Below are 26,741 nucleotides of genomic sequence, written 5' to 3' on the forward strand. Positions count from 1 at the left end.
TTCTTTTAAATCAGTGTCTTTTGACCCAGGCTGCATATCATCAGGGGAAATTATTATAATAGGGCTTCCCGATCCCACTCTGAGAGATTCCCCTTTAGCTGGTTTGAGGTGGGGCCCCAAATAGTGTTTTTTGAAGGCTTTTCCGGTACCCCAACGTGCACCAGTGTTGAGAGCCACCTGGAGTAAAGGCATTGACGTACACACCTCTCCCCCTCCCCACCTCCCTCACTCACCACTACACTACACTCTAACTTCTTAGAAGCATGACTAGTTGTTCTTCTGATGATTAGTTCACATTTTATCTTAGAGGCGCTGTAAATTTTTTTTCTTTATGAAGGAACTGCTGGGCAACCCAGAGCCATTTCAGGCCCTACTGTCTGCCACTGCATGGGCTATATGCAACGCATTGTGGTGTTAGCTTCAGGCTTTGTTAGTGGTGGCCCTTCCCTTCCCTTTTTCTTTTTTTCCCCCCACTATGTCTACTTTATACTATCTTGATGTACTTTAATTTTTCCTTATAAATTGTTTCTTATTCTTCTGGGGAAAAAGGAGAGATGTAGATTTATAACAAATGAGTGAACAAAGGAAAAACATACCAAAAATGCAAGGAAACACCCATAAATAGAAATAATCAGAGGAATTTTTGCAAGTCTAACTGTTTCTTGAACTGACTTCTAGGAGGGCAAGACTGAATGAGTGTGCAGGTGAGGTTAGGGGTGAGGTGAAGAGGTGGTTCCTAGACTTAAGGCAGGCATAGCTGAGTAGTGGCTGAATGCCTGCAGTGGATAACACTCCATGGCAGTCAAAGGGTAGAAAGGAAACATGAGCCTCCCAAATGAAGCTGGGCATCCATTCCCCAGGTTCACATAAAAGTACAAGTCTTCTCAAAAAAGCATATAAATGAGAACACATTGGTATCTCTCTAAGGAACTAGGTATGACGAATCAAGGGGAATTAAACTTGGAGACCTTCCTAAAAAGGGTGAATTTGGGGTTTGATTTTGACAGAGGGGAAAGTCACGTGCTATAGGATAAAACAAGAAGTTCTAGACATCACCCCAACTCCACACTGATGATACAGAGAACTTTCCACTTCACAAAGTAGAATGTCATGGGAGGAAGCCAGGGAGAGCTGAGCTGACAAGGGACTGAATAAGGAGAGGATGGGTTTTGCAAAGACTAGAGGCATTTTAGTGACAGTCTATAAGGGAAATGTTTGCAGAGAATATATCCTTCACTTAAATGAAGCACCTAGAATGAGATACGGAGAAGGCAATGGCACCCCACTCCAGTACTTTTGCCTAGAAAATCCCATGGATGGAGGAGCCTGGTAGGCTGCAGTCCATGGGGTGGCGAAGAGTCGGACATGACTGAGCGACTTCACTTTCACTTTTCACTTTCATGCATTGGAGAAGGAAATGGCAACCCACTCCAGTGTTCTTGCCTGGAGAATCCCAGGGACGGGGGAGCCTGGTGGGCTGCCCATCTATGGGGTCGCACAGAGTCGGACACGACTGAAGTGACTTAGCAGCAGTGTTTGTCCTCATGAATCTTATAGTCTAAACACATTAAAGACCCAAATCTCAACACAACTGCAAGCTGTCATGAATACTTTAAAGAAGCTGTAGAGGGTGCTGTGGGAAGCTATGGGTGAGGCTGGGAGAAATCTGGTTTGAGGACAGGGAAGGCTTTTCACTGAAGCACAGTTTGGAAAAATGTCTTAGAATCAATTAATAGGCATGGTGATTGATTGGATGAGGAGGCAGAATCATGAAAAAGGTTTCCTAGGTTTCTGGCATGTGTGCACACATATACACACCCTACACAGGAGCTGAGAGGAGGATTAACTGTGAGTATTTAATGCTCTCTCTCTCTGCCCCCATAACCTCCTCTTCTCTCAATAGAAAGGAAAATAAGATTTTCAGAAACAGACAGATAAAAGTTCAAATTGAAGGCTATGGAGAACACTCTGAAGTACTGTCCACTTTGTCTGAAAAAAAAAAAAATGAAACATAGTGAAAACCCCACCTAATAACTATAATGTCATTCTACCTTACTTTTAGTTCTAATCATGGTATTTGATGGTCAATTATTGGGACGGCTTTAAAAACACTCCAAGCATAACTGTTACCAAAAATGTTTCCAGACTGATGTTCCTCTCTGGGGATTGTTTATTGTCATTGATTACAGTAGGCAAAAAAATCTCTATCACGGTTGGGATTAAACTTTATTTGAGCCACAACAATATAAATATATGTATACAACATTACATACTATTCAAGATTGTAAGCCATCCCCCACGCATCCTCCATCCATGCCTCCCAGCTCCTAAGTGTATCATCTTTAGAAGAACTGCCCCCTCCAGGCAGCATCAACTCATACAAAGCATGGTGTACCCTCCAAGTGACACCATGCCTGCCAGAGGGTCAAACTGAATAGGCGGGGCAGGGTGCAGGCAAGACCACTTCAAAGTCACACAAAAGGATGACTTTAACATCTTGAACTCAAGTCTAAATTCAGTTGTTATTATTCCTCAGCCTATGAGGTTAATAATGAAATGAAATTTTAAAAATACAGCCCATTTGAAATGCACTTCCTTAAAAGAAAAATTTGTTAGAAAATAGTTTAATCATGTGTGATTTTGGAAGAAAAATGAAGATCTTTCTTTGCATTTCCAAAGGTTTTCATCTGAAAATCAATGTGTGATCTAGAGTTGTTACAGCTTGTGGTAGAATCACAAACATGGGCAAACCTCAGCCTCTAATCCTATTCTGTGGTACACTAAAATCCTGCAGGGGAAAAAAAAAAAGAAGTATGGTCCTATTTCCCTATGAGTAGCTTTTTCATAGAGACCTACATTACACTGAGGCTTTTTTTCTGTAAATATTTTGAATGTGCATGATCAATTTCTGTCACTTGTCCAACACCTAGAAGTGCCTGACAACATCCTAACATGAATTTCTGGATTGGTTTCAGAAGCAGAGTGACGGATAACTGAATCTACAAGTGGTTGATCTATTTTGATGTGAACTTAATTAATGCTGCATATGAAACTCCAAATGTCACAATACAGTTTTACAATTTTAATTATTAGACTGACTTAGCTAACTCATTTTAAAATGAAATCTGAACTTAATTTAATGTAAGTTATTAAATTCTTTTCAACAAATTCATTTTTAAGAGAAAGGGTTTTATAAAATCATTCAATTATGATTTTACCATGTGGATGAGAACTATATAAAAATGCCACAAATAATATATGACTTCAACATTATGACTGGAACTGTGAATTTGCAGAGAAGGATTGAGCTGCCCAACTATGATGTCTGGTCACATAATCCAAGCCGCTGTTTAATGAATTTGGAGATTAGGAGCTGAGGCCGTTTCTGGTACTCCACAAGAACATCGTGGGGAGAGTTGATCTGGTCACATTCAAGTCTGTTGAGAAGTGTCACACAGACCACGGCAGCTGGAAACGTAAATGAGACCATTACTGAGCAAATGGGTTTATCTTTCTTATAGAAACATTGACCGGACAGTCCCCATGTCCCTTGCACGTGGGCTTTATGTCGCTTTCCCTGTTGTGTGAAGGCAACCCACTGAACCCTCTAGACTCCTATATTATGATTCATGTTTCTGTGGACTCCCATCAAACACTCCATCTAAATAAATTAATTGAAATAGTTGTCAGTACTCTCCCTTCTCCTTTCCCCTACAACTGGTTAGATTAAGGCTCAGAAAAGCTTTATATTCAAGACAAGAACGAGAAAGGATCTTTGCCATTCAAGATACACAAACCTCCAGCTTTCTGTCCCATTTCCAGTTCTTAGAGCAAACTTTTCTTTCTTGAGGATAACTAGAGAGCTAGCCATTTTTCCTGAGATGACATTTTACTCCTTGATCCAATGTTTGAGTGTGCCTCCTGGGAAGGGAAGTAACCAGAGAAGAGATATGAACACTATCCTCGGGAAATAGCCTTAAAGACAAGTCCTGACCCTTTTGAAATTTGAGAAAAAAAGTGAAACAATATGCTTCAACATAAGAATCAGCTCCATGAAGTAGCACACTTATTAGCATTTAGTTTCTAAAGAATGATGACAAAATCTTGGGACAGTTGCAAAACTAAGGGGAAAGAACAAGCATCTTTCTTTTCTAAAAAATGGAAGTTTCATTTTTGATAAGTCACCATAAAGGCAACATCTTGGTTTGTTCCATCAAGAACTGGAGAGAAACACTGGGTACCCTACAAATTTTTTATTGCCCGTTTCACATGAAATCTTTGATTTCAAGGAATATCATACACTGAAATCAGTGAGAATCACTTTGAATTGATAGCAGTATCATAATCTCTATGTTCATCTGCATCATTTAAAGAAGGATTTCAGTGGATCTGGGATTAGATGTAGCTACCTTCACAGGCTTTGAGGTCATGAAGATAAAGTTGGGTATGAATGTGATATTTATTTATTGACTTCTCTGCTATCTCAAACTTCTGGATTTGAGAAGGAAAAATGGACTGTAACTATAATAGGCACTATCTTTTTTGTTTGGTTTAGCTCTTGCTATATGCTGGGTATTTACGATACCATTTTTAGACCTCATTGCTGTGCCATAAGCTAGCTATTATTCTTAGCCTCTTCTGACAAATGATGAAATGAGAAATTAGGGAGGTCAAAAGGCCCAGGAAGACACAGCTAGTAAATAGCCAATCAACTCCCCGCTTCGTAAACTGCTGAGAAGACTCCTTTTCCTCCCATCCCTCCTCTACTGAGCAGGCACATGGCAAACCATAAGGCAGACCTGTCCTGACCTACCAGTCAAATTGACTCTCCTGCTCAGTGACCTGTGAAAAGCAATGAAAATATCCAACTGGAGCCGAGTCAAATATTTCATCACCGAGGACCCTATTTATTCAAAAATCATCCGGTTGTAAAGCAACTTGGCTCAACACGTAAACAAGCAAACTGAAGGGCTAGAAACTTCCTCAGCTTTTCAAGTTAATGATCAGCTAGTCTGTGAAGGCTGACCTGGGCTGGCGGTAACAGGGAAAAGATGAAAGTCCTTCTCTAATCCTTCACTTGGCAGAGGGATAAAAGGAAACTCGTGCTTATCAAGGAGCAAGAGCTGACTTTACTAAATGTCTTCTCTGGTGATTTCATGGGTAGTGCCAAAGAGGGACAAGAACAGGTCACTGTGATCTCAGTGGGGTTTTCTTGATGCTGGCAGACCGATTAACAAGCAGCTTGTAATAATCTTGTCATCTAAAATTACAATTTCCACCAGCAATTAAAAGGGACCAACTTACCCAAAACAATTTTTCAGAATTAAGCCTGACAGTTTTGCTACCATAATCCTCATATTGGGCAGGGAGGATGGCTCCTGTGGAGGGACATTTAGTTACCTAGCTGTCACCAAGGAGGTTGTCAGCTAAGTGACCTCAGGCTGCAATGGGATGGGAACACACCAGTGTCAACATGGAGCTCAATCCACTCAGAGCTGCACCAGGAACTCCCAGTGATTCTCAACTCTTTGATCATTAATTTTTTTCCCCCTGATAAAAGCTGTAACTGGAACCTCTCTTCAAAAAAATATACATGTGCATATACACATAAAATATTGTGTTGGTCAAAATGTTCATTCGGATTTTCCCATATATTACGGGAAAACCTGAACAAACATTTTGGCCAATCTAGTATTTGTATATTGGAGAAGGAAATGGCAACCCACTCCGGAATTCTTGCCTGGAGAATCCTGTAGACAGAGGAGCCTGGTAGGCTGCTGTCCAAGGGGTAGCATAGAGTTAGACATGACAGAAGCAACTTAGCATGCATGCATGCATTGGAGAAGGAAATGGCAACCCACTCCAGTATTCTTGCCGGGAGAATCCCAGGGACAGGGGAGCCTGGTGGGCTGCCATCTATCAGTTCAGTTCAGTTCAGTTCAGTCGCTCAGTCATGTCCGACTCTTTGCGACCCCATGAATCTCAGCATGCCAGGCCTCCCTGTCCATCACCAACTCCCGGAGTTCACTCAGACTCATGTCCATCAAGTCAGTGATGCCATCCAGCCATCCATCCTCTGTTGTCCCCTTCTCCTCCTGCCCCCAATCTCTCCCAGCATCAGAGTCTTTTCCAATGAGTCAACGCTTCGCATGAGGTGGCCAAAGTACTGGAGTTTCAGCTTTAGCATCAGTCCTTCCAAAGAAATCCTAGGGCTGATCTCCTTCAGAATGGACTGGTTGGATCTCCTTGCAGTCCAAGGGACTCTCAAGAGTCTTCTCCAACACCACAGTTCAAAAGCATCAATTCTTCAGCGCTCAGCCTTCTTCACAGTCCAACTCTCACATCCATACATGACCACAGGAAAAACCATAGCCTTGACTAGACGGACCTTTGTTGGTAAAGTAATGTCTCTGCTTTTCAATATGCTATCTAGGTTGGACGTAACTTTCCTTCCAAGGAGTAAGCGTCTTTTAATTTAGGGTAGCACAAAGTCAGACACGACTGAAGCGACTTAGCAGCAGCAACAGCAGACTTACAGAATTAGGAGTGAGGAGTGAAAAAGGACAGTTAAGCTTTATTTTATAAAAAAAAAAAATTATCAGTTAAATTATTTGCACATTGATATTTGACAACTATTGCCTTAAAGACTTTAAACTTTATCCCTAATTAAATCAAATGAAAACAAATGTTCATACCTGCACCCTAGCACTTTATATTCCCAAAGAAATTCTGGATTAGAACTAAGATTTAGTATTAACTCTATCAAAAATTGTCCCATATCTTTTACGAAAGTGTTACTAAAGACACCATCAATGTAATACAGCTGATCACTTATGTTTAACATATTTGAATAAAGTTTTATGACAAACTTCAAATGCTTTCTTTTACAAGATAATTAGTGCTGTATTACTCAAAGAGTCTACATTTTCAACTTGGCTTCTAGGAAACTCAGACTATTTATATTTAGTATTGGCCTTTTAGGTAGCTCTTTGCTATTGAGAACATCTCACTCACTCCCTTAACTACATGCCTCTTATTCTCTTTACTTTTGCTTAAATTATTTATACATTCATCTTTTATTGAAAGCTGCTGCTCATGCCTTTTTAAAATATGGGGAAAGTATAGGTAATCTGTCAATAGATAAATATGTTACTCTTTTATACCTTATGGAGTAGTGTAGAAAGTGGGAGCAAAGAGGCAGGAAATATCAGGGCTAGTCCATCATTGTTTTGATCTAGCTGTGCTTCCTTTGACAGGTCACTTTTTACTCTCTGAGTCTTGTTCTCTGAGAAAGGAGCAGGTTGGACCTCAAAGGTCTCACCCAAGCCCACACCCTCAGCATCTGTGTCTCACATTATCTTGGTGTGAGGACCATGCTGTCATCTCCTGGAGATCCAGGTTCAACCTTGGGAACTTGTGCTTCTGTTGGATGCTGGACCTCCATGCAGAGCTGTGTCAGGAGGGGCAGAGGATGGAAGCTGCTGTGCTGGGGTTGGGGGCTCCAGCAGGGAGAATTCCTCACTGGGGTCATAGATGGAGAGAGGCAGGTCACAGGTAATGCTATCACACAAAAAGTTGAATCCATGGATCCAAATCATTCTCTAATGGGTGAGTGTGTTGGTACAAGGCAGGCAGAAGTAGGATAGAGGCAGGAGAGTAGAATTAAAATGAATCAAACAAAATTCTAGACACTGACTTTCATTAAAAATATGTAAAAACCAGCAAAATAAGAAGAAACAATTTAAAAAAATTTTACCTTTATAAGCATAATACATGGATTACTTATATTTATGTCTGATTTCTCAAATACACTGACTTATTTTCTCAGTAAAATAATGTCTATACTTACAACTGAATAAGTATCTATGTGATGCTTTACTTGATTTCAACACTATCTTGATATATGATTAGCCTTCAGGGGCTTTGCTTTCTGAAGTAGCACAACTATCTGCTCACAACATATAAAATAGAAAAATCTGCACTTATTTTTTTGTTTCCTGTGAATAGAGGCTCTGAACCTTGTGTATCCATCGGAGGCTGCCGGGAAGACACAGCAGGGCATGGTGCAAAGGGGCCTCAAGTCAGAGAGAGGTCAATTCCAGTTCCAGTTCAGCTACTTCTTATTTAGTGTGAGAACTTGGGAAAGTTGTTAGCCTCTCTGAGCTACAGTATCTCTCAGCAAATACTGTGAGGGTGAAGAACTGCAATGGGTCACCTTTTGCTTTTGTATAATAATAATTTAAAACCCCAGTTTTCCCATTTTTGAGTTAAGAAATACTCCAGCTCCAGACTGAATATAATCTTTAATCCTTGTTGTAATATCTTGTTTACTCTATCAATGATAATCCTGCAATTCCCAGAGCCCAGTAGCCTTCATTTCTTGGATCAGCAGATGAATATAATATGGAATTAAAGTCAGGATTCTGCTCGCTTTCATCAAACTCTAGTAAAGTAATATTATGAAGACTGAATTTATCCCCAAAGTTCCCAGTATATGTCAAAAGAAATAACAGTGAATTCTTCCTTTACCCTAAAGATAAACCACTGTGAGTACTGCCAAAAACCAAAGACAAAGAAGATTTAAGTGAACCTAATCTTGGATAAATACTAGGTTTCATATATTGTCATGCAAGCAAGCATGTGTCAAAAGGCAGCCAGCACTGTCTTTTAAAGATGGATAAAAACTCAACATACTTATCACAAGTTCCCAGTGCAAAAGGAATATCATCTTTAACCAGAATGTTAGGGGTTTTAATTAAAGTAGATTTTGTTTTAAGAGATGGAAAGGTGTGTGCATATTATAGAACCATAGATGAATATATGTATATAGCATTGTACAGTGGGTTTACATGGTTCTGAAGGTTCAGCCTTTCAAGGTAGAATAATTTGGTGAAGACCACTATTTCCCTCACTTAAATCTTTGTTAAAGCAACAATGGACTCCCACTATTCTTTTTCAGCATAATGAGATCAAGATAACAACAGTGACATAGAGGTGTCCATGGCTCCGTTTCAAGTAGTTTGTCCATCTATCAGATATTAGGAGATATAGAAGTATTATATGAACCTTATAGCAAAAGGATGCTTAACTTTATAACATTTTGCCACTTCCTACTGGGACGAGTATGAGGCATTCCAGAGTCCTTTAGATAATCCCAAGCCATAAATGTAGCTGAATAACAAGAAACCAGTTGAGTTTGTTATAGCTATCTTCTATGGTCTATAGAAGTTGAGTAGTCATTCTTTTTATTCATTTAGCAAATATTTATTGAAGGACCATATACAGATATTATTCTAAGTGCTAAAGATAGAGCAAGAAAATTACAAACAGCATTCCTGTTCTCGTGCTTATGTTGTAATGGAGAGAGATGCTAAATATATATCTTCATGTATTAATACATGCAAAATTATATGTAAGTTAATATATAAAGAAATAAGAAATGTAGCTTGGTATAGTAGTAAATACAATACAGAGAAATGAGGTAGAAAAAGTGAATGAGTGGGTAAGTAGAATGAATGGGAGTGAGTAGTTTAGGCAGTCACGCAAAATGTCCCTGATGAAGTGAGAATTATGTCCCTTAATGTAAGTGAGACCTTACATGAATCGTAAAGATAAGAAGTGCTAGTCCATGGGGTCCCAGGACCTCCTTGTCCTGGTGAATGCAGAAAGATCTGTTTTTGAACTAGTCCATACTCAATGAGTGACTCCTCTGAGAACAATGATCCTCTAGAAGACTCTTGTTTAAATAAAATATTATTTATAAGCTGAAACCATTAGGCATCATTGCCTTAGTATGAAGCCAGTCATCTGGTACTACTAAAGGGACATAAAAGGCCTTTCAGTTCAGTTCAGTTCAGTTCAGTCGCTCAGTCGTGTCTGACTCTTTGCGACCCCATGAATCGCAGCACGCCAGGCCCCTCTGTCCATCACCAAATCCAGGAGTTCACCCAGACTCATGTCCGTTGAGTCGGTGATGCCATTAGAGAAGGCCATTTGGAGACACATGGGGAATGGGTCTTTGCTGACAGTGGGAGCAAGATGGAGGGGGAGGGGGAATAGGCCTGGGAGTCTTGAGCTTTTGGTGCCAAATGAAACATATTTTCCAGTGTTGCTTACCATTGGTAAATAACCTCCCTGATAAGTATGTTAAAGCAGCCATTTGTGAAGGCTCTCACAACCCTTCCCCAAATGAAGCTCTTCCAGCTCATACAGAGCTTTCCCAAGCTTCACCGCATTCGGAGTAGAATATAATGAAGTGGGGATGAAAGATGGGAACGTGGCAGAATCATATGCATGGGGTTTTGGTCTGTGTCCTTGGCGGTTGACCTTCCAGGGGCTGATCTTCCTGTACCAAGAATTCATCTTTGGAAACAGTGGTGTCTGAGGGAGATAAAGAGTCCCTGTCACCAAGAAGAAATTTGGACAGAAATTTTCCCAAGAACTACAGAATTACATACTTACAGATATAACCTTAGCAGCCCAGAAGGGATCTGCTCAAGGAAAAGGCTGCATCAATGGCCTGGAAGACAGCTATTGGCAGGCTGAAGTCAGCTACCAACAGCTTCAATAGCAACAGAAAAGGGAAAACACAGCAGAGGGCAGGAACTAGAGCAAGCTAGAGAGGAAAGAGCCTAGGAGGGGACCTGCAGGTGGCAGAGAGAGCAAGGTCACAAGGACCTGTGGCAAGGGCAAAAACTCTCTCATAACAGAGTAACTTCTCTGAAGTTTTGGCAACATTTCAAAGAGAGAAAGACTTGGGTCCAGTGTTCACAAGCCTAGAACTCTCTCTGACTGCCTCTTAAGAAAGAACTGATGGCGATCGCCAAACTTACATCAGGGCAGCTGTTTGCGACCTGGCGTGTTGTGTTTGACTACATTGGGTATCAAAATTTCCTCCATTTGCATATTAGAGGGAGTCATGACTCAGGTGACCACTTGCTATTTCCATAATAAAGAGATGTGAGGAAACATTTCCTGGAGCAGAAATCATCTGAATCCAGGTGTTCCTGCAGGTCATGTGCTGGTTGGGCTGCTGCTCAGGGAAGGGCGAGTTGCTCCCAGCTAGGCTTCCCACCTTCACTAACTTGTGGAAGAAAAGCGGGTGTTATTGCTTCCCTGAAAGCGGGTATTAATGATGGCCTTCTAAAGAGGACAAGGATGCAATTGCATCCTTCACTCATATGTTACAAGGATTTGTGTGTGCATTCACTCTGTGATGAGAGTAATGGTTTCTACAATTAATCTCTTCTTGTGACCTACAACTTCTTTCTAAGATGTGCTTAGAAATGTTGCCACATACATTTTGTTTGTAGCTTTGTGTATTAAAATTAGGTGACAATAAGAACAAATACTAGAATTAAAATTCTACTTGTGAAATCATTATCGGGCTATAATTCTTTGCTTCTTTGAAGATTTCTTCTTTGGTTCTGGGACACTAGACTCTCCAAGTGTTCTGCCAATTGCACTGACCCCTCCTCCTTAGTTTCTGCTAGACCTCCCTCACCTGCCCTAACTTTTTCATCTGTTTCTACATTGATTTGCTTTGTCATCTCATTCATTGCACGACTTTAAATGCTACCTACATGTTGTCAACTTACAACTTTCTTTCTTTCTTTACTTCTCCAGTCCAAACTTCACACCTAAACTCAAGATTGATAAACCCACCTGCTTATTTAACCTCTATTTGACATCTACTACAGTACCCCCAGGACTTCCCCGATAGCTCAGTTGGTAAAGAATCTGCCTGCAATGCAGGAGACCCTGGTTCAATTCCTGGGTCAGAAAGATCCACTGGAGAAGGGATAGGCTACTCACTCCAGTATTCCTGGGCTTCCCTTGTGGCTCAGCTGGTAAAGAATCTGCCTGCAATGTGGGAGACCTGGGTTTGATCCCTGGGTTGGGAAGATCCCCTGGAGAAGGGAAAGGCTACCCATTCCAGTATTCTGGCCTGGAGAATTCCATGGACTGTATAGTCCAGGGGGTCACAAAGAGTCGGACATGACTGAGCAACTTTCACTTTCACAGTACCCCCAAAGCCCCACCGAATTTTCTCTGTCCCAACTGTGATGACTCCATCCTTCCAGCTGTTCAGGCCCAAAGCCTGGGAGTTGATCTTCACTCTTGTGTTTCTCTCCAAATTCACATCACATTGTCAACAAATCTTGTTGGGTTTGCTTCTAACATGATTGCTTCCCACTTTCTTGACTGTTGTTCATATCTCCCTAGACTATGGGATCAGCCCTCCTTTCTCCCTGCTCCTGCCATGGACCCCAGTAGGCTCTTCCCAGATCAGCAACCAGTGTGCTGCTGTTCAAAGGCAAGCCAGATCCCATCACTTTTCCATTCAAAGGCCTCCAATGGCTTCTCATGTTGCTCAGAGTGAAAGTCACAGTTCTCATGGGGACCACACAGTCCTCACTCACTCCATCCCCTACCCTCTCCACTGCTGTCACTGCCCTCCAGACACACTGGTCTCCCTGTGTGTCCAGCACACTCTGAATGCTCCTGCTTGTCAGTCTTAGATTTGCATTTCCCAGACTGCTTTGCCCAGACACCCATGTGGCATTTTCCTAAATGGCACCTTCTCCGTGCACCCTTCCCTATTTTAATTTATGGTTTTCCTCCCTACCTTGGTTGTCCCTGTGCCCTTTCCCTGCCTTATTTTTTCACCATCATGCTCCTCAGCATCTAACACACTACTATATTGTTATAGATAACTCTTTGCTGTTATTTCTCTCCTCTCTAGATCTCCTCAAGGGCAGAGATTCTGTGTCATCCTCTGCTGTGTCCACACTGCCTGGGTGCTCAGGAAACTAGCTGATGCATAGGAGAAAGTTCTTCTCTCTTTAGGAAGACAATGCTTGAGACAAATCTTATCAACCAAAAATCTGATTAAAAAACCAGGCTTCTTGTATTGTGCCATGCACTCAGTAGGCATGCTCTAAAACACATTTGAATAGATGACATTTTTTATGGACTCTTACGAAAAAAGATAATTGCCATGTGAAAAACAAAACTAGGCATTTAAAAAAAAAGTTGCTCCAATGTTTTCTTGAACATCATTATTCATATTTGGGGACTGCTTGCCACTCAAAAATATTATTTTAGATGATGATATTTAGCTTTAGATCTGAGGCTTTCACAGCCAAGTTAATATATAATATTTAACTAACTTTGCAGCTTTTCGATCAGTTAAGCTTGATTTTTTTAATCTAGAAGATGAGTATGAAAATAATTTAAAATCAAAAAGAATAGTTATATTGATTAATTCTCGTGAAAATTATGTTTTACTACAATAGGTTTTCTCGGTATTGGTCAAAGGTTAGTGGTTCTATCGGAATAATTTCACCCAAAATAAAAATGCATGCCACATCCATATTTGGCTTCATAATGTCATTCTCCACCCAAAGAAGCAGAGCTTCTTGGAGAAATGGATGATTCCAAACCTGATGCAAGTGATGCCTAAGCGCTAAGAGGATTATGTCAAAAAAGGATGCTAGAAGAGACTCTTCCTAGCCAATTTTGGGATAATTTGAGTATCAAAAAGAATAATGACAGAAGCTGTATATACAAACTGCTTTGACCAAAATCAGCAAAACAATAACTCCCTGTCACCAAAAAGAGAGAGAGAGAGGAGTGTGAAAAAGAAAGCCTCTTTTTAAAAAATACCAGCTAATATATGTAGGAGGAATGATGGAATTAGAAAATCAAAATTATCAAAATGCCAAATTATCATCCCCAAGGTTACTTGTTACTTACAAAGAGAAAGCATTAATTTTTCAATGGAGAGAGATGGATGTTACCACCTGAACCAAGTGATGCAAAATTACTGATAGTGGAATATCTTCACCTTACCTTTCTCTGATATGGAACAAGAAAAACTAATGTACATAGCTTACATTACTATGAAATCTTCTTGCCACATAGCTGACTCTAATCAAGCCCCTAGATTTTGCTTCTGCTTTACAGGAAATATTCAGTATAAATGCACAAGCAAAACCTTGAAATGATCATGGGTGTGCTACAGGATAGCAGCCTGGACTTTTCAAAAAAATCACAATCCCAGGGAAAAAAGAAAAGTAGAGAGACTATTCTAGTTGTAAAAATATAGAGATACAATAACCAAGCAATACAACATATAAAGTTAATTCAATACTGGATTAAAGTACTCTTCAAAGATATTCTTAGGACAATCATAAAATTTAAATATGGAATGGATGTTAAATGATGTTATGAAATGATTTTTACTTTTCTTAGCTTTTCTTGTTTGATAATTATATTATGGACATTAGGAGAACATCCTTATTCTTAGGAAATGATGCTGAGGTACAAAAGTTAAGTGGCATGATATTTGTAATTTATTTATAATGATTCAGAAGAAAAAACCAAATAGATGTGTGTGTATATATATATATATGCATACCCACATCTATACATACACACACGTACATATATATTTAGATATATATGCACAAACATGAAAATACTAAAAACTTGAATTTTAGTAAAGGGTACCTAAGTATTATACTATTCTTTTAATTTTTCTGTATTCTTGATTTCTTTTCAAAATAAAAGGGTGGGAAAAGCAAAAATGCATGTAAATTAACTCTAAAAACACACTGCTCCACTGATGTTTTGTCCTTTGATGGGCTGTTTTAGGGATATGTTATTTGTGTTATGTCTCAGTAAATTCAATTGTAGTAGAAAACAGCAGTCACTATTAGGATGAAGAAAACTGAACCAGCTGTCAAGTCTTGGCGACATAACCCACTATCTAGTGATGGTGGGCAACTCACTTCTGACCCTTAAGGTTTCGTTGCCTCATTTGCAAAATAGTAATAATGTCCTGCCCACTCACAAGATACTAAGACATAATCGTGCTTTCAAGCCAAAGTAATATATAGCTGAATTCCTTTTTCTTCTCCTGAAGTGTGAAAATAACTTCATGAAAGAAGATAATTTGACCCTAGGCGTTCATGAATGTCTTACCTTTTAGACCACAAAGTCTACACATGGCTGCAAACACTGTAGATTCCATTTCGATATTTCTGATGCCGGCATTATATGCTCTCTTCAAGTAATCTAAACCCTTTTCTCTGGAAAAAGAGCACAGTGCTCCATCGAGTCGACCCTGGCCTGAAAGAGAATGGAGAATGTTTAGCGACTTGATGTCCTCTACAGTCGCTGTGGCATCACTAAGAGGCTTGCTGTCAGACCAAGTGCTCTGTGGCTAACTCAGATAAGATAAATCTAGCCATCTGAATCATCCTACCAGAGGACATGAGGCAAGATTGTGCCTAGCTTAAGCATCTCACATATAGTGGGGTCTCCATGGCATTGAGCTCTCCACCTCTGGGGCAAGTAACCACTGAGTGGCCTCAGCAGCCAGCACTGTGCCCAGGGATAGCAGGATCTGAGGGTTGCTGGAAGATCTGCCCTTTGAGGAAAATCTCAAGTTGCTCCTGTGACTGGCAGATGGCCCAGAAACAGTTGCTGCGGAAGAATATAATGCTCCAAGCCCCAGTGATGATCCTAAGCTATTCGAGGACTGGGAGGGTGGTTTGGATATTGCAGTTCCATCTGACCATCATGACCACGGTAGGTACATACAGACAGTTGATTTGTCAACCCTGTTCCCTGCCCACACCTCAGGCTGCACGCCAGCCTTTTGTGATCACGTTTTTCCCTTTTAGGATGCTCTCAGTGTTTATTTAGCACTTTTTCCACCTGCACCTATTAGTGGGGCCAGAGAAAAGGCAGATGCTATGACTCCACTGCGCATGCACTGGGGACAGACTTCACCGGGTCCTACCCCCAAGGGTGTCCTGTTGAAGCAGGGAGGCCAGTATACACTGTTATCCATATTGCACAATTCTCTTTTTTTGTCTCCCTTTCCTCTCCTTTTCCCCTTTCCTTTATGTTTCATGCTACTTCTACTCTGCCTACTTCTCCTGCACTCCTTGTAGCTGCCTGCTAACACCACTAATGAACCAATCTAAACTCAGACGTCCCACAAGTCAAGCAGGTAATGTCAATGAGGTGTGCCTGGTGGGGAGGGAGCAGCCTCACCTCACCTTCAATGAATACAGCCCCAGATGTGACTTGCCAGGGCGGCCATGCATAAATTATTTTATATTTTTAATATTATGTTATTATGTTATTTCAAGAAGCCCTAAATCTGTATATTTTTCATATGAAAAATCCAGAACGTATAAATGTTGGCAAAACAATTCACACTTTAAAAATACTGTGCAGCCCAAAGAAACATTGACTCCTACCTGTGCTCTTTGCAAGCTCTGGCTTAAACTCATTGGTGACCCTCCTAATGAAGGGACCAGTGGCCTGAGATGGAGTCTTTACCCTATCAGACCCAAAGCACCTCCTATTTTATAACACATATGTTGTGACAACACGTTTGCTAACCTGAAGTAACCTGTATAGATAATATAATGTATCTTCATACATAATTATTTATAATTCAATGTAATACTTTAAGTTTGATCCAAAGGGAAAAGAAAAATAATTTAAAGTGAAGTAATATGTGGTTTAATGAACATACTCAGACACAGCTATACTACAAGATTTCTAGAATGCCCTCCAAGGAATGGTACCAGCCCTGGTTAGATTTTTCTTGTGGAATGAGCAGGGTCTGTCCCGGAACGCTTTTTCTCCTGGCCCCCCACCCCTTGTAGCAAGAACTGCTACTCAGAAGTCACCTTCAATTTGTCCCTAAACTTGATTTGAGGACATTTTACTCATGGCTGAGAGAGAAGAGAACTGATCTGAGACTATTCCATCCCTTCAAGATTTCCTCCTCCAAGTATTTCTCCTGATTTCCTGGTTCCCGCTCTTTAATAGGCACCTGCTTCTTTTCAAGGTACAGGTGAATGTACCTCAAAATGGCAGAAGCATAGACGTTTATCCCCTTTCTCCAGTTTAAATTAAAGGTATAAACAGAGATAAGATTTTGCTAACATCACTAATTGCATAGAGTATCCAATTTGTTCTTGGAGGATTAAACTCACTCTCAAAATAAATTCATTGTGTGTATGTCTCTTCTGCTTATTATGTCCTTACATTTCTTTACTTTAGTAAGTTGAAAAGGCTGTTTCAGTGCCTTTTTAAATCCCCAACTATTAATTCTCTGTGGTGAAGTTTTTAATATTAATTATAGGTTTGAATAACAAAATATTGCTGGTAATTTTCTGCTGCTTTCACAGTTTATAAATTCTTCTCACCTTCATAAAAATCATAAGTACACATCGTATGTCCAATGAGGGTTGGGAAGTTGGAAATTTCTTTGCTACAGTTGAATATTTCCTCAGCCAGTTCTTTGTCAAGTTCAGTACTTCTGGTGACAATGTTGTCCAAGATTACCTGTTCAAACCTGGGCTTAAAGAAGGAGTCTACAGCTTCGTCTGTTATTACAACAGATCCTGGTGCAATCCCTGCAGTGTGGGAATAAATAGGTGGTTACAGGAGAATGTCACTTAGAGTTGACTTGTGACACATAGTATATAATATAATCTCTTCTTCCAGCATTAATGAATGCTAGTTGCTAATGATTCTGTGGACTTTCAAGTTTTAAATTATTTTCTTTTCCAAATGCAATTAATAGTAACATTCCAAACAGGCATTTACATTTGCTGTCTTTCCAGATTCACATTTACGATGTGATGGGGTTTAGATTTCAAGATAAACATGACTCTTGGGCATGCAAATTAGTATTGGCCTTCGGGCTCAAATTTGAATAAATTAGGTCAGGAATAAACTAAGTGAGACTGCCAGCAAGTAGCCTTCATAAAGTGATGTGACTACTTGATATTTAATCTTCTCTGCAACTCTTTGATTACTATAATTTCTTTGCATCACTGTCCTCTCTTCCATTTGATCTTCATCACATCCATTCCCTCCTCCCCTCTCCTACCCCATGTAAATTAGGCCTCTTGTCTGACCTTCCATTGCTACAAAGTCTGGTTTGCTCTTGGGACTCAGGAACTCAAGTCTCTGGGACTTGAGAAACCATTTTCTGACAACTGTTATTCCCCTGGCCTGATTCGCTGTCTCATCCTCCCCCATGCACTTTCATCAGACTAACTCCAACCCATTCTTCAAGTGTCAGTTTAAATCACTTCCTTCAAAAGATTTGAATCCACAGTGGGGTATGGGGAGGTCTAAAAGGTCACACAGATAGATTACATTCAGTTTCCCCAGGAAGGCTTTCCCTGGTGGCTCAGATGGTAAAGAATCCACCTGCAATGCAGGAGACCTGGATTCAATCCTTGAGTTGGGAAGAATCCCTGGAGAAGGAAATGGCAAACCCACTCCAGTATTCTTGCCTGGGAAATCTCATGGACAGAGGAGCCTAGCAGGCTATAGTCCACGGGGTCACAGACAGTTGGCCGTGACTGACTGACCACACTTTCTTCACTAGATTCTCTCTGTCCTGAGATTCATTATACTTTTCATAATTCCTCATTTGTTTGTCTGTTATCCTGATAAAACATAGTCTCTATAAAGGCAAGAGCAGTATTTGTCCTCTGTTTTCTCCTTGGTAGTATTATGCCTATCACATTATAGGTTTTGTTGTTATTCAGTCACTAAGAATCCAACTCTTTGTAACCCTATGGACTGCAGTACACCAGGCTCCTCTGTCCTTCACTAAGATCCATAATTTGCTCAAATTCATGTCCATTGAGTTGATGATGCAATCTAACCATCTCATCCTCTGCCACCCCTTTCTCCTTTTGGCTTCAATCTTTCTGAGCATCAGGGACTTTTCCAATGAGTCAACTCTTCAAATCAGGTGGCCAAAGTACTGAAGCTTCAGTTTCAGCAGCAGTCCTTCCAATGAATATTCAGAATTGATTTCCTTTAGGATTGACTGGTTTGATCTCCTTGCAGTTCAAGTGACTCTCAAGAGTCTTCACCAGCACCACAATTTTTTTTTTAAGCCCAGGTCTTTATTTTTACATCCATCAGGCCATGAATCCATAGAGAATGGGCTCCAGTAGTTCGGGTTCCTTTCCATTGGTCCTCACGAAGTGTACTTCTCTGGGTAGGGCAGGCTGGCACTTCAGTTGAACCCAAGTTCCTTTCTCTTTGGCTTCCTTCTTTTTCTGATCATTTTCCTTCACACATTTCAGGAAGCTATCTCAGCTCTTCGGTTGCTTAATATGCTCTGCTGCTGCTGCTAAGTCGCTTCAGTCGTGTCCGACTCTGTGCGACCCCATAGACGGCAGCCCACCAGGTTCCCCCATCCCTAGGATTCTCCAGGCAAGAATACTGGAGTGGGTTGCCATTTCCTTCTCCAGTGCATGAAAGTGAAAAGTGAAAGGGAAGTCGCTCAGTCATGTCCGACTCTTAGCGACCCCATGGACTGCAGCCCACCAGGCTCCTCCGTCCATGGGATTTTCCAGGCAAGAGTACTGGAGTGGGTTGCCACTGCCTTATGCACATTAATTCTCTTGGCAAGAATCTTTCCCTTAACTTGTTTGTTTACAATGATGCCAACATAATGCTGGGTAAAATTGTAGACTCTCCCAGTTTTTCCATGGTAACATTTGTGGGGCATTCCTTTTTCAACAGTACCCATTCCCTTGATATCCACGATATCATCCTTCTTGTAGATTTGTATGTATGTGGCCAAAGGAACAACTCCATGTTTTCTGAAAGACCTAGGGAACATGTAGTGGGTGCCCCTCCTCTTTGCCTTTGTGTTGGTTATTTTTGTGATTTACTGGAAGGTGGCAGTTCCAGCCGAAAGGGCAGCACCACAATTTGAAAGCTTCAGTTATGGCGCTCAACCTTCTTTATGGTCCAACTCCCACATCCATACATGACTACTGGAAAAACCATAGCTTTGACTATATGAACCTTTGTTGGCAAAGTGATGTCTCTGCTTTTTAATATACTGTCTAGGTTTGTCACAGCTTTCTTTCCAGGGAGCAAGTGTCTTTTTATTTCATGGCTGCAGTCACTATATACAGTGATTTTGGAGCCCAAGAAAATAAAATCTGACACTGTTTCCAGTTTTCCCCCTTCTATTTGCCGTGAAGTGATGGGATCGGATGCCATGATCTTAATTTTCTGAATGTTGAGTTTCAAGCCAGCTTTTCCACTCTCTTCTTTCACTCTCATCAAGAGGCTCTTTAGTTCCTCTTCATTTTCTGCCTTTAAAGTGGTATCATCTGCATATCTGAGGTTATTGATATTTCTCCTGGCAATCTTGATTATAGCTGGTGGTCCATCCAACCCACTGTTTTGCATGATATACTCTGCATAACGGTTAAAGAAGCAAGGTGACAATATATAGCCTTGTCACACTGCTTTCATAATTTGGAACCAGTCTTTTGTTTTATGTCCAGTTCTAACTGTTGTTTCTTGACCCCCATACAGATTTCTCAAGAGACAGGTAAAGTGGTCTGGTACTTCTATCTTTTTAAGAGTTTTCCAAGTTTGGTGTGATCCACACAGTCAAAGGCTTTAGTGGAGTCAATAAAGCAGAGGTAGATGTTTTTCTGGAACTATCTTGCTTTCTCCATGATCCAGTGAATGTTGGCAAGTTGATCTTTGGTTCCTCTGCCTCTTCAAAACCCAGCTGGTAAACCTGGAAGTTCTCAGTTCACCTACTGCTGAAACCAACTTGAAGGATTTGGAGTATAACCTTGCTAGCATGTGAAATGAACTCAATTGTATGGTGATTTGAACATTCCTTTAGTATTGCTCTTCTTTCAAATTGGAAGGAAAACTGACATTTTCTAGTCCTGTGGCCACTGCTAAGTTTTCCAAATTTGCTGACATGTTGAGTGCAGCACTTTAACAGCATCATCATTTAGGATTTTAAATAGCTCAGCAGGAATTCTGTCACCTTCACTAGCTTTGTTCATAGTGATGCTTCCTAAGGCCCATTTGACTTCACATTCCTAGATGTTTGGCTCTAGGTGAATAACCACACCATCATGATTATCTAGGTCAGTAAGACCTTTTTGTATAGTTCTTCTGTATATTCTTGCCACTTCTTCTTAATCTCTTCTGCTTCTGTTAGGTCCTTACCATTTCTGTCTTTTATCATAGTGGTTCAGTTGATAAAGAGTCTGCCTGCAATGCAGGAGACCCAGGTTCGATCCCTGGGTCAGGAAGATCCTCTGGAGAAGGGAATGACAACCCACTCCAGTATTTTTACCTGGAGAGTTCCATAGACAGAGGAGCCTAGCAGACTGTAGTCCAAGGGGTCACTAAGAGTCAGACACAACTGAGCGACTTTCACTTTCACTTTTCATCCTTGCATGAAATGTTCCCTTGATATCTCCAATTTTCTTGAAGAGATCCTAGTTGATCTCCCTACTTTTTTCAATTTAAGCCTGAATTTTGCAATAAGGAACTGGTGATCTGAGCCACAGTCAGCTCCAGGTCATGTTTTTGCTAACTGTATAGAGCTTCTCTGTCTTTGGCTGCAAAGAACATAATCAATCTGATTTCAGTATTGACCATCTTGTGATGTCCATGTGTAGAGCTGTCTCTTGGGTTATTGGAAAAGGATATTTGCTGTGACCAGCATCTTCTTGTGAAAAAACTCTGTTAGCATTTACCCTGCTTCATTTTGTACCCCAAGACCAAACTTGCCTGTTATTCTGGGTATCTCTTGATTTCCTACCTTTTCGTTCAATTCCCCTATGATGAAAAAGGCATCTTTTTTTGGTGTTAGTTCTAAAAGGTCTTGCAGGTCTTCATAGTATCAATCAACTCCAGCTTCTTTGGCATCAGTGGTTGGGGCATAGACTTGGATTACTGTGATATTGAATGGTTTGCCTAGAAATGAATCAAAATCATTCTTTTGTTTTTGAAGCTGCACACAGGTACTGCCTTTGGGACTCTTATTGCCTATGAGGGCTACTCTCTTTCTTCTAAGGGATTTTTGCACTCAGTAGTAGATATAACGGTCACCTGAATTAAATTCGACCTTTCTGTTCCATTATAGTTCACTGATTCCTAAGATGTCGATGTTCAATCTTGCCATCTCCTGCTTGAACACCTCCAGTTTACCTAGATTTTTAGACCTAACATTCCAGGTTCCTATGCAATATTATTATTCACAGCATGGAACTTCACTTTCACCACCAGATATATCCACAACTGGGTGTCATTTCCGCTTTGGCCCAGCCACCTAATTCTTCCTGGAACTAATAGTAGTTGCCCTCTGCTCTTCCCCAGTAGCATATTGGACACCTTCTGAACTGGAGGGCTCATCTTCTGGTGTCATATCTTTTTGCTTTTCTTTTCGCTTTTTCATATTGTTCATGGCGTTCTCGTGGCAAGAATACTGGAGTGGATTGCCATTTCTTCCTCTAGTGTACCACGTTTTGTCAGAACTCTTCACTATGACCTGTCCATCTTGGGTGGCCTTGCATGGAATGGCTTATAGCTTCATTGAGTTATGCAAGCCCTTTTGCCACAACAAAGCTGTGATCCATGACACATTATAAGTACTCAGTAAAAACTCATTGAATGAGTGAAACGTTTCCATAGAGATGCCATAGACAGAGATCTGCAAACTACAACTCATGGGCCAGATCCAGTCCATCTTTGTAAATAGAGTTTTATTGAAACACAGCCACATTCACTCATTTGCATATTTTTAATGATTGTTTCCACACTAATGGCAGAGTTCAGATGTTGCAACAGAAACCGTATGGCTTGCAAATCCTAAAATATTGATTATGTGACTTAGTATAGAAAAAAATTACAAACCCTTACCATAGTGCCTAGCCATATCCTTCTGGGTTCTTAATAAATTCAAACATTGTCAACATGTGGTTAATTTAGAAAATCCAGGTAGAGACCCAAAGTGGACTATGATGATAGAACCTTGGTAGGTCAAATACTCTTTAAATAAATCAAAAAAGTAGCTTCTTGAATTATTTACAATGTCCTAAAGACAAGAAAGTGACTGAGAAGGAAACTGAAAATGTGGACATCAATAATGAAATTATTCACATGCCATCCTAATATTTAGATGCATTGGAACATTTATATCCCAGTTAAAGGCTAATGTACTATTTACTATTTATTCAAGTACTTGATCATCATCAAGTTTTGTTGGCTCATTTAAAGAATGGAAACATAAATTGGGGGAGAAACAAGTTACACCTTCTTCATCTCCAAATCAATGTTTCATAAGACAAAACAAACAAACACATCTTACCAATAAGCTAAGAATTCTTAGTGAGACCAGAACTTCAAAATGATAGATATCCACAAGAGCACGTTGCTTTAATTTCCCACAATTCATAGCCCTTCATTGTGCTGCAAGGGATGTATGTATCATGAAGCAAGACACCTAGAGTCCATGACCATAAGCTGGATGGTCAGTAGGGTACCTTGCCCACACTGGACACTTGCCAATATCACAGGGAAACCTCAGCAGTCAGGATGGTACACTGCATGGGCACGGGCTACACAGATCCTTGTATCCCACAACTCAAGAATTATGAGCACTTTTTATAACAACATTATCCATTTCATCCCCAAATACCTCATTCCCTACTATTGCCTATTTGGCATAACATTGGCTAAATAACCATCCAGAAGGATGCCTGATCTAACAATGATTGCTAACATTCTCCTTCTCTTTCCAAATGAACATCCATAGATGTCCTTTAATCCACCTGTGAGGGTCTTGGATGGACTTTATTTCTGTACAATAGCTGTGGAAAGGACATGATTTTTTTTAAACATGTTGGTTTCCAGTGAAGCACAACTTAGCCACCTGTGTAATTGTAAGACCAAATTTTTGTTAATAATTCCCAGCTTAAAAAAAAAAATTCCCATTCAGTCCTGTCACTCTGTCAACCCAAGCTTTTCAGGTACAATGCCCTGCTCTGTTTGCATTTCTTGACATAGTAGAATCATCCTCTCACAAGATCTGCTCCTGAGGAAACAGTTGAAAAAGAAGGTCTCCTCAGAACTTTACCTGAACCCAGGGTAGATATATTAACAAGGCTCCTGACCAGTTGCCTGGCCAGCCGAGGAGTAAGGGAGGAGGCGAGGTGCTGAGAAAAACTTTGGAAGTGTCACCCAACTCTTCCCTAACAGCCTGGCCTGATGTCTTCTGGTATGTCCATGTAGAAAAGACCCAGACCAAGCCAAGTAAAGGGTAGTCACTGATGTGAGCTAAAAGCAATGTTTTCCTGAGAACTATTGACATCTTACTTAGCTGATAAACAAAGCAAGTCTTAGTGATTTTTTTTCACTTGAAAGCACTTATTTCTGTCACTTATAAAATTTTTAAGCCTCAAAATGTATGTTAGCCCTTGAAACTTACTCTTATCCTCAAAACAAATTTCCTAGCAGTTATTCCACTCTTCCCCTTAAAAACACCTAAGCCTATTTGGGCAATAGGCAGTGTGAGATCTCACTCCAGGTTTCCATGCAGGTAAAAAGAGAAAGATTATACATACATATATATGTACATACACACATATATATATATACATATATATATACACACACACATTTCTTTAAATTCCTTTAGTTTTCTCTAAGTTTAAATTTCCAAATTGCCTCAAGCTCAGCCTCCTGACACTTTTCAGCCCATCTGGGTTTCAGCGGGGCTCTGGGTATGTTGGTATGCTTTGGCAGCTAGTTACCCTGTACAGAACCACTCCTTGAATTTATTAGTATAGTTTAGAAATCAGTTCATCTCACCTATTCCCCCTGATGTGCCGATTCTGATAATGGTAACGTCAGAGCATCGGGCATGGTATAGTAATTTAATGAGTTCATGAAGCATAATAGAAATGGAGGGGATGCCCATGCCATGCTGTGGAGAGAAAAGGGAAAGTCATTATACATCTCGCAGACTGATACACGCACAGGACATATTTTCTTCCTTCATTACAAGTTAACAGCCCGCAGATAAATTTACATAATCATTATGACTTTGCCAAAGCGGAGAAAAACGTAAGTCAGCTCTAACTGACGCCCACATGACATGCTGATAGATGGGTCCATCTGTGATGATCAAAGAGAGGCATCTCCCTGCCAGTTAAACTGAGTTCAACCCTCATTGTCAAGAGCAGAAGGTGGGGACAGCGTGGTGTACTGGTGTGTCAGGGCAGTGCCATTTCTGGGCTTTTCACAGTGAGTCTTTGAAAAAGAGCTTTTTGCAAGATTGACTTGATTTCGAGGAAATATAGATTTGGCTGCCATGTATTTAGTCCTTTTCCACCATACTAAATGAAAGAGTAAATCCATTTCATTGCTCTCATGTGTCCATGTTCATTTGCTGGTAATTCTGTGTGAGCTTTGAAAGGTACAAAGTTAGAGATATGGGTTATACCTACACCTAAAAATTGGAGCATATACTAAATGTGTGCATGCCTGCTAAGTCACTTCAGTTGTGTCTGACTCTTTGCAACCCTATGGACTGTAGCCCACGAGGCTCCTCTGTCTTTGGGATTCTCCATGAAAGAATACTGGGGTAGGTTCCCATGCCCTTCTCCAGGGGATCTTCCTAACCCAGGGATCATACCCACTTCTCTTATGTCTCCTGCATCGGCAGGTGGGTTCTTTACCACTAACGCCACTTGGGAAGCCCATACTAAATGTGTAGGTGAGATTAAGTTGTTGAATAAGTTGCTATAGCTCATGACTGCAACCCTGTCTTCCTCAGCATTTGGGAAAGTAGAATCATTGTCATAGAATAAAGATCAACACAGGTTAGAGGATTTGGCCATTCTTGGCATTTACAATATGTTCTAATAATGTTCTAGAAAGATCCTCCATGCTGGAATTTGTGGTAGATGGAGCTAAGTTTCAAATCAGTTTCTATTTCATTTCTAACATAATGCCAGAAAGTCAAATGTGGTCTTCAGTATTCTACTCAGGCACAAAGACTTTGAATGCACAAAAGCACCAGGGGCATCTTGGCAGTTAGATGATGGCTTCCACTAATTCTTCATTAACAAATCTGGAAAACCACTGCAGCCACGGGCACAATACTTTCACCTGAGTTCCCTTTTTCTCATCATGAATATTAAACTACAGAAACTTTGAACCTTTGGACTTCCTATTTTTGGCTGCCACGGAATATGTTCTGACTTCCAAATGCATCATAAGTCTCCGAGAGGCCTGAATCAAACCTACGTTAATTGTATGTCCAAGATTAACGAGTCTGGGCTCTGCCACTAATGAGTAAACTCTCTAAGTCTCATTTCCTTGATTATAATTGAAGAGAATGAACCATTATTTGATCTGTTAGTGAAAAGTGAAGTCGCTCAGTTGTGTCCAACTCTTTGCAAACCCATGGATTGCAGCCTAAGAGGCTCCTCTGTCCATGGGATTTTCCAGGCGAGAATACTGGAGTGGGTTGCCATTTCCTTCTCCAGGGAATCTTCCCGACCCAGGGATCGAACCCAGGTCTCCCACATTGTAGGCAGACGCTTTACCGTCTGAGCCACCAGGGAAGTCTATTAGGTTCCTCCTAAATCAGATACTTGATAGGTTTATGATTATCACTTTATATATGGCATGGTAATAAAATGACAAATGGGCTTGTGTATTTCTACTGAACTCTCTCTCTCTCTCTCTCACATACACACACACACACACACACACACACACACACACAGACCTCAGCAGCTTTTGGAGAGGAAGAATTTTCAAAGAAGGGATCTCAACTGGAAATCCTCTTTCTGCCTACTGAGGCTCATTTCCAATTGGCTGACCTCTTTGGGCATGAT

General features: G+C 40.5%; 1 protein-coding gene across 2 annotated transcripts in view; it reads right to left on the minus strand.

The window, feature by feature from the left end:
• Nucleotides 1-2,201: 2,201 nt before the first annotated feature.
• UPP2 (uridine phosphorylase 2) overlaps nt 2,202-26,741 on the minus strand; it is a 36,990-nt gene continuing 12,450 nt past the window's right edge. For both annotated transcript variants that reach the window (XM_010859014.1, XM_010859013.1), the window contains 4 exons: nt 24,706-24,820; nt 17,238-17,447; nt 14,989-15,135; nt 2,202-3,468 (listed from right to left, as the gene is read on the minus strand). In XM_010859014.1, the coding sequence (XP_010857316.1) occupies nt 3,317-3,468; nt 14,989-15,135; nt 17,238-17,447; nt 24,706-24,820 (624 nt within the window). In that variant the 3' untranslated portion in view covers nt 2,202-3,316. The remainder of the gene's footprint in view (nt 3,469-14,988; nt 15,136-17,237; nt 17,448-24,705; nt 24,821-26,741) is intronic.

This window comes from Bison bison, unplaced genomic scaffold, assembly GCF_000754665.1.
Source record: "Bison bison bison isolate TAMUID 2011002044 unplaced genomic scaffold, Bison_UMD1.0 scf7180017864452, whole genome shotgun sequence".
Lineage (NCBI taxonomy): Eukaryota > Metazoa > Chordata > Mammalia > Artiodactyla > Bovidae > Bison > Bison bison.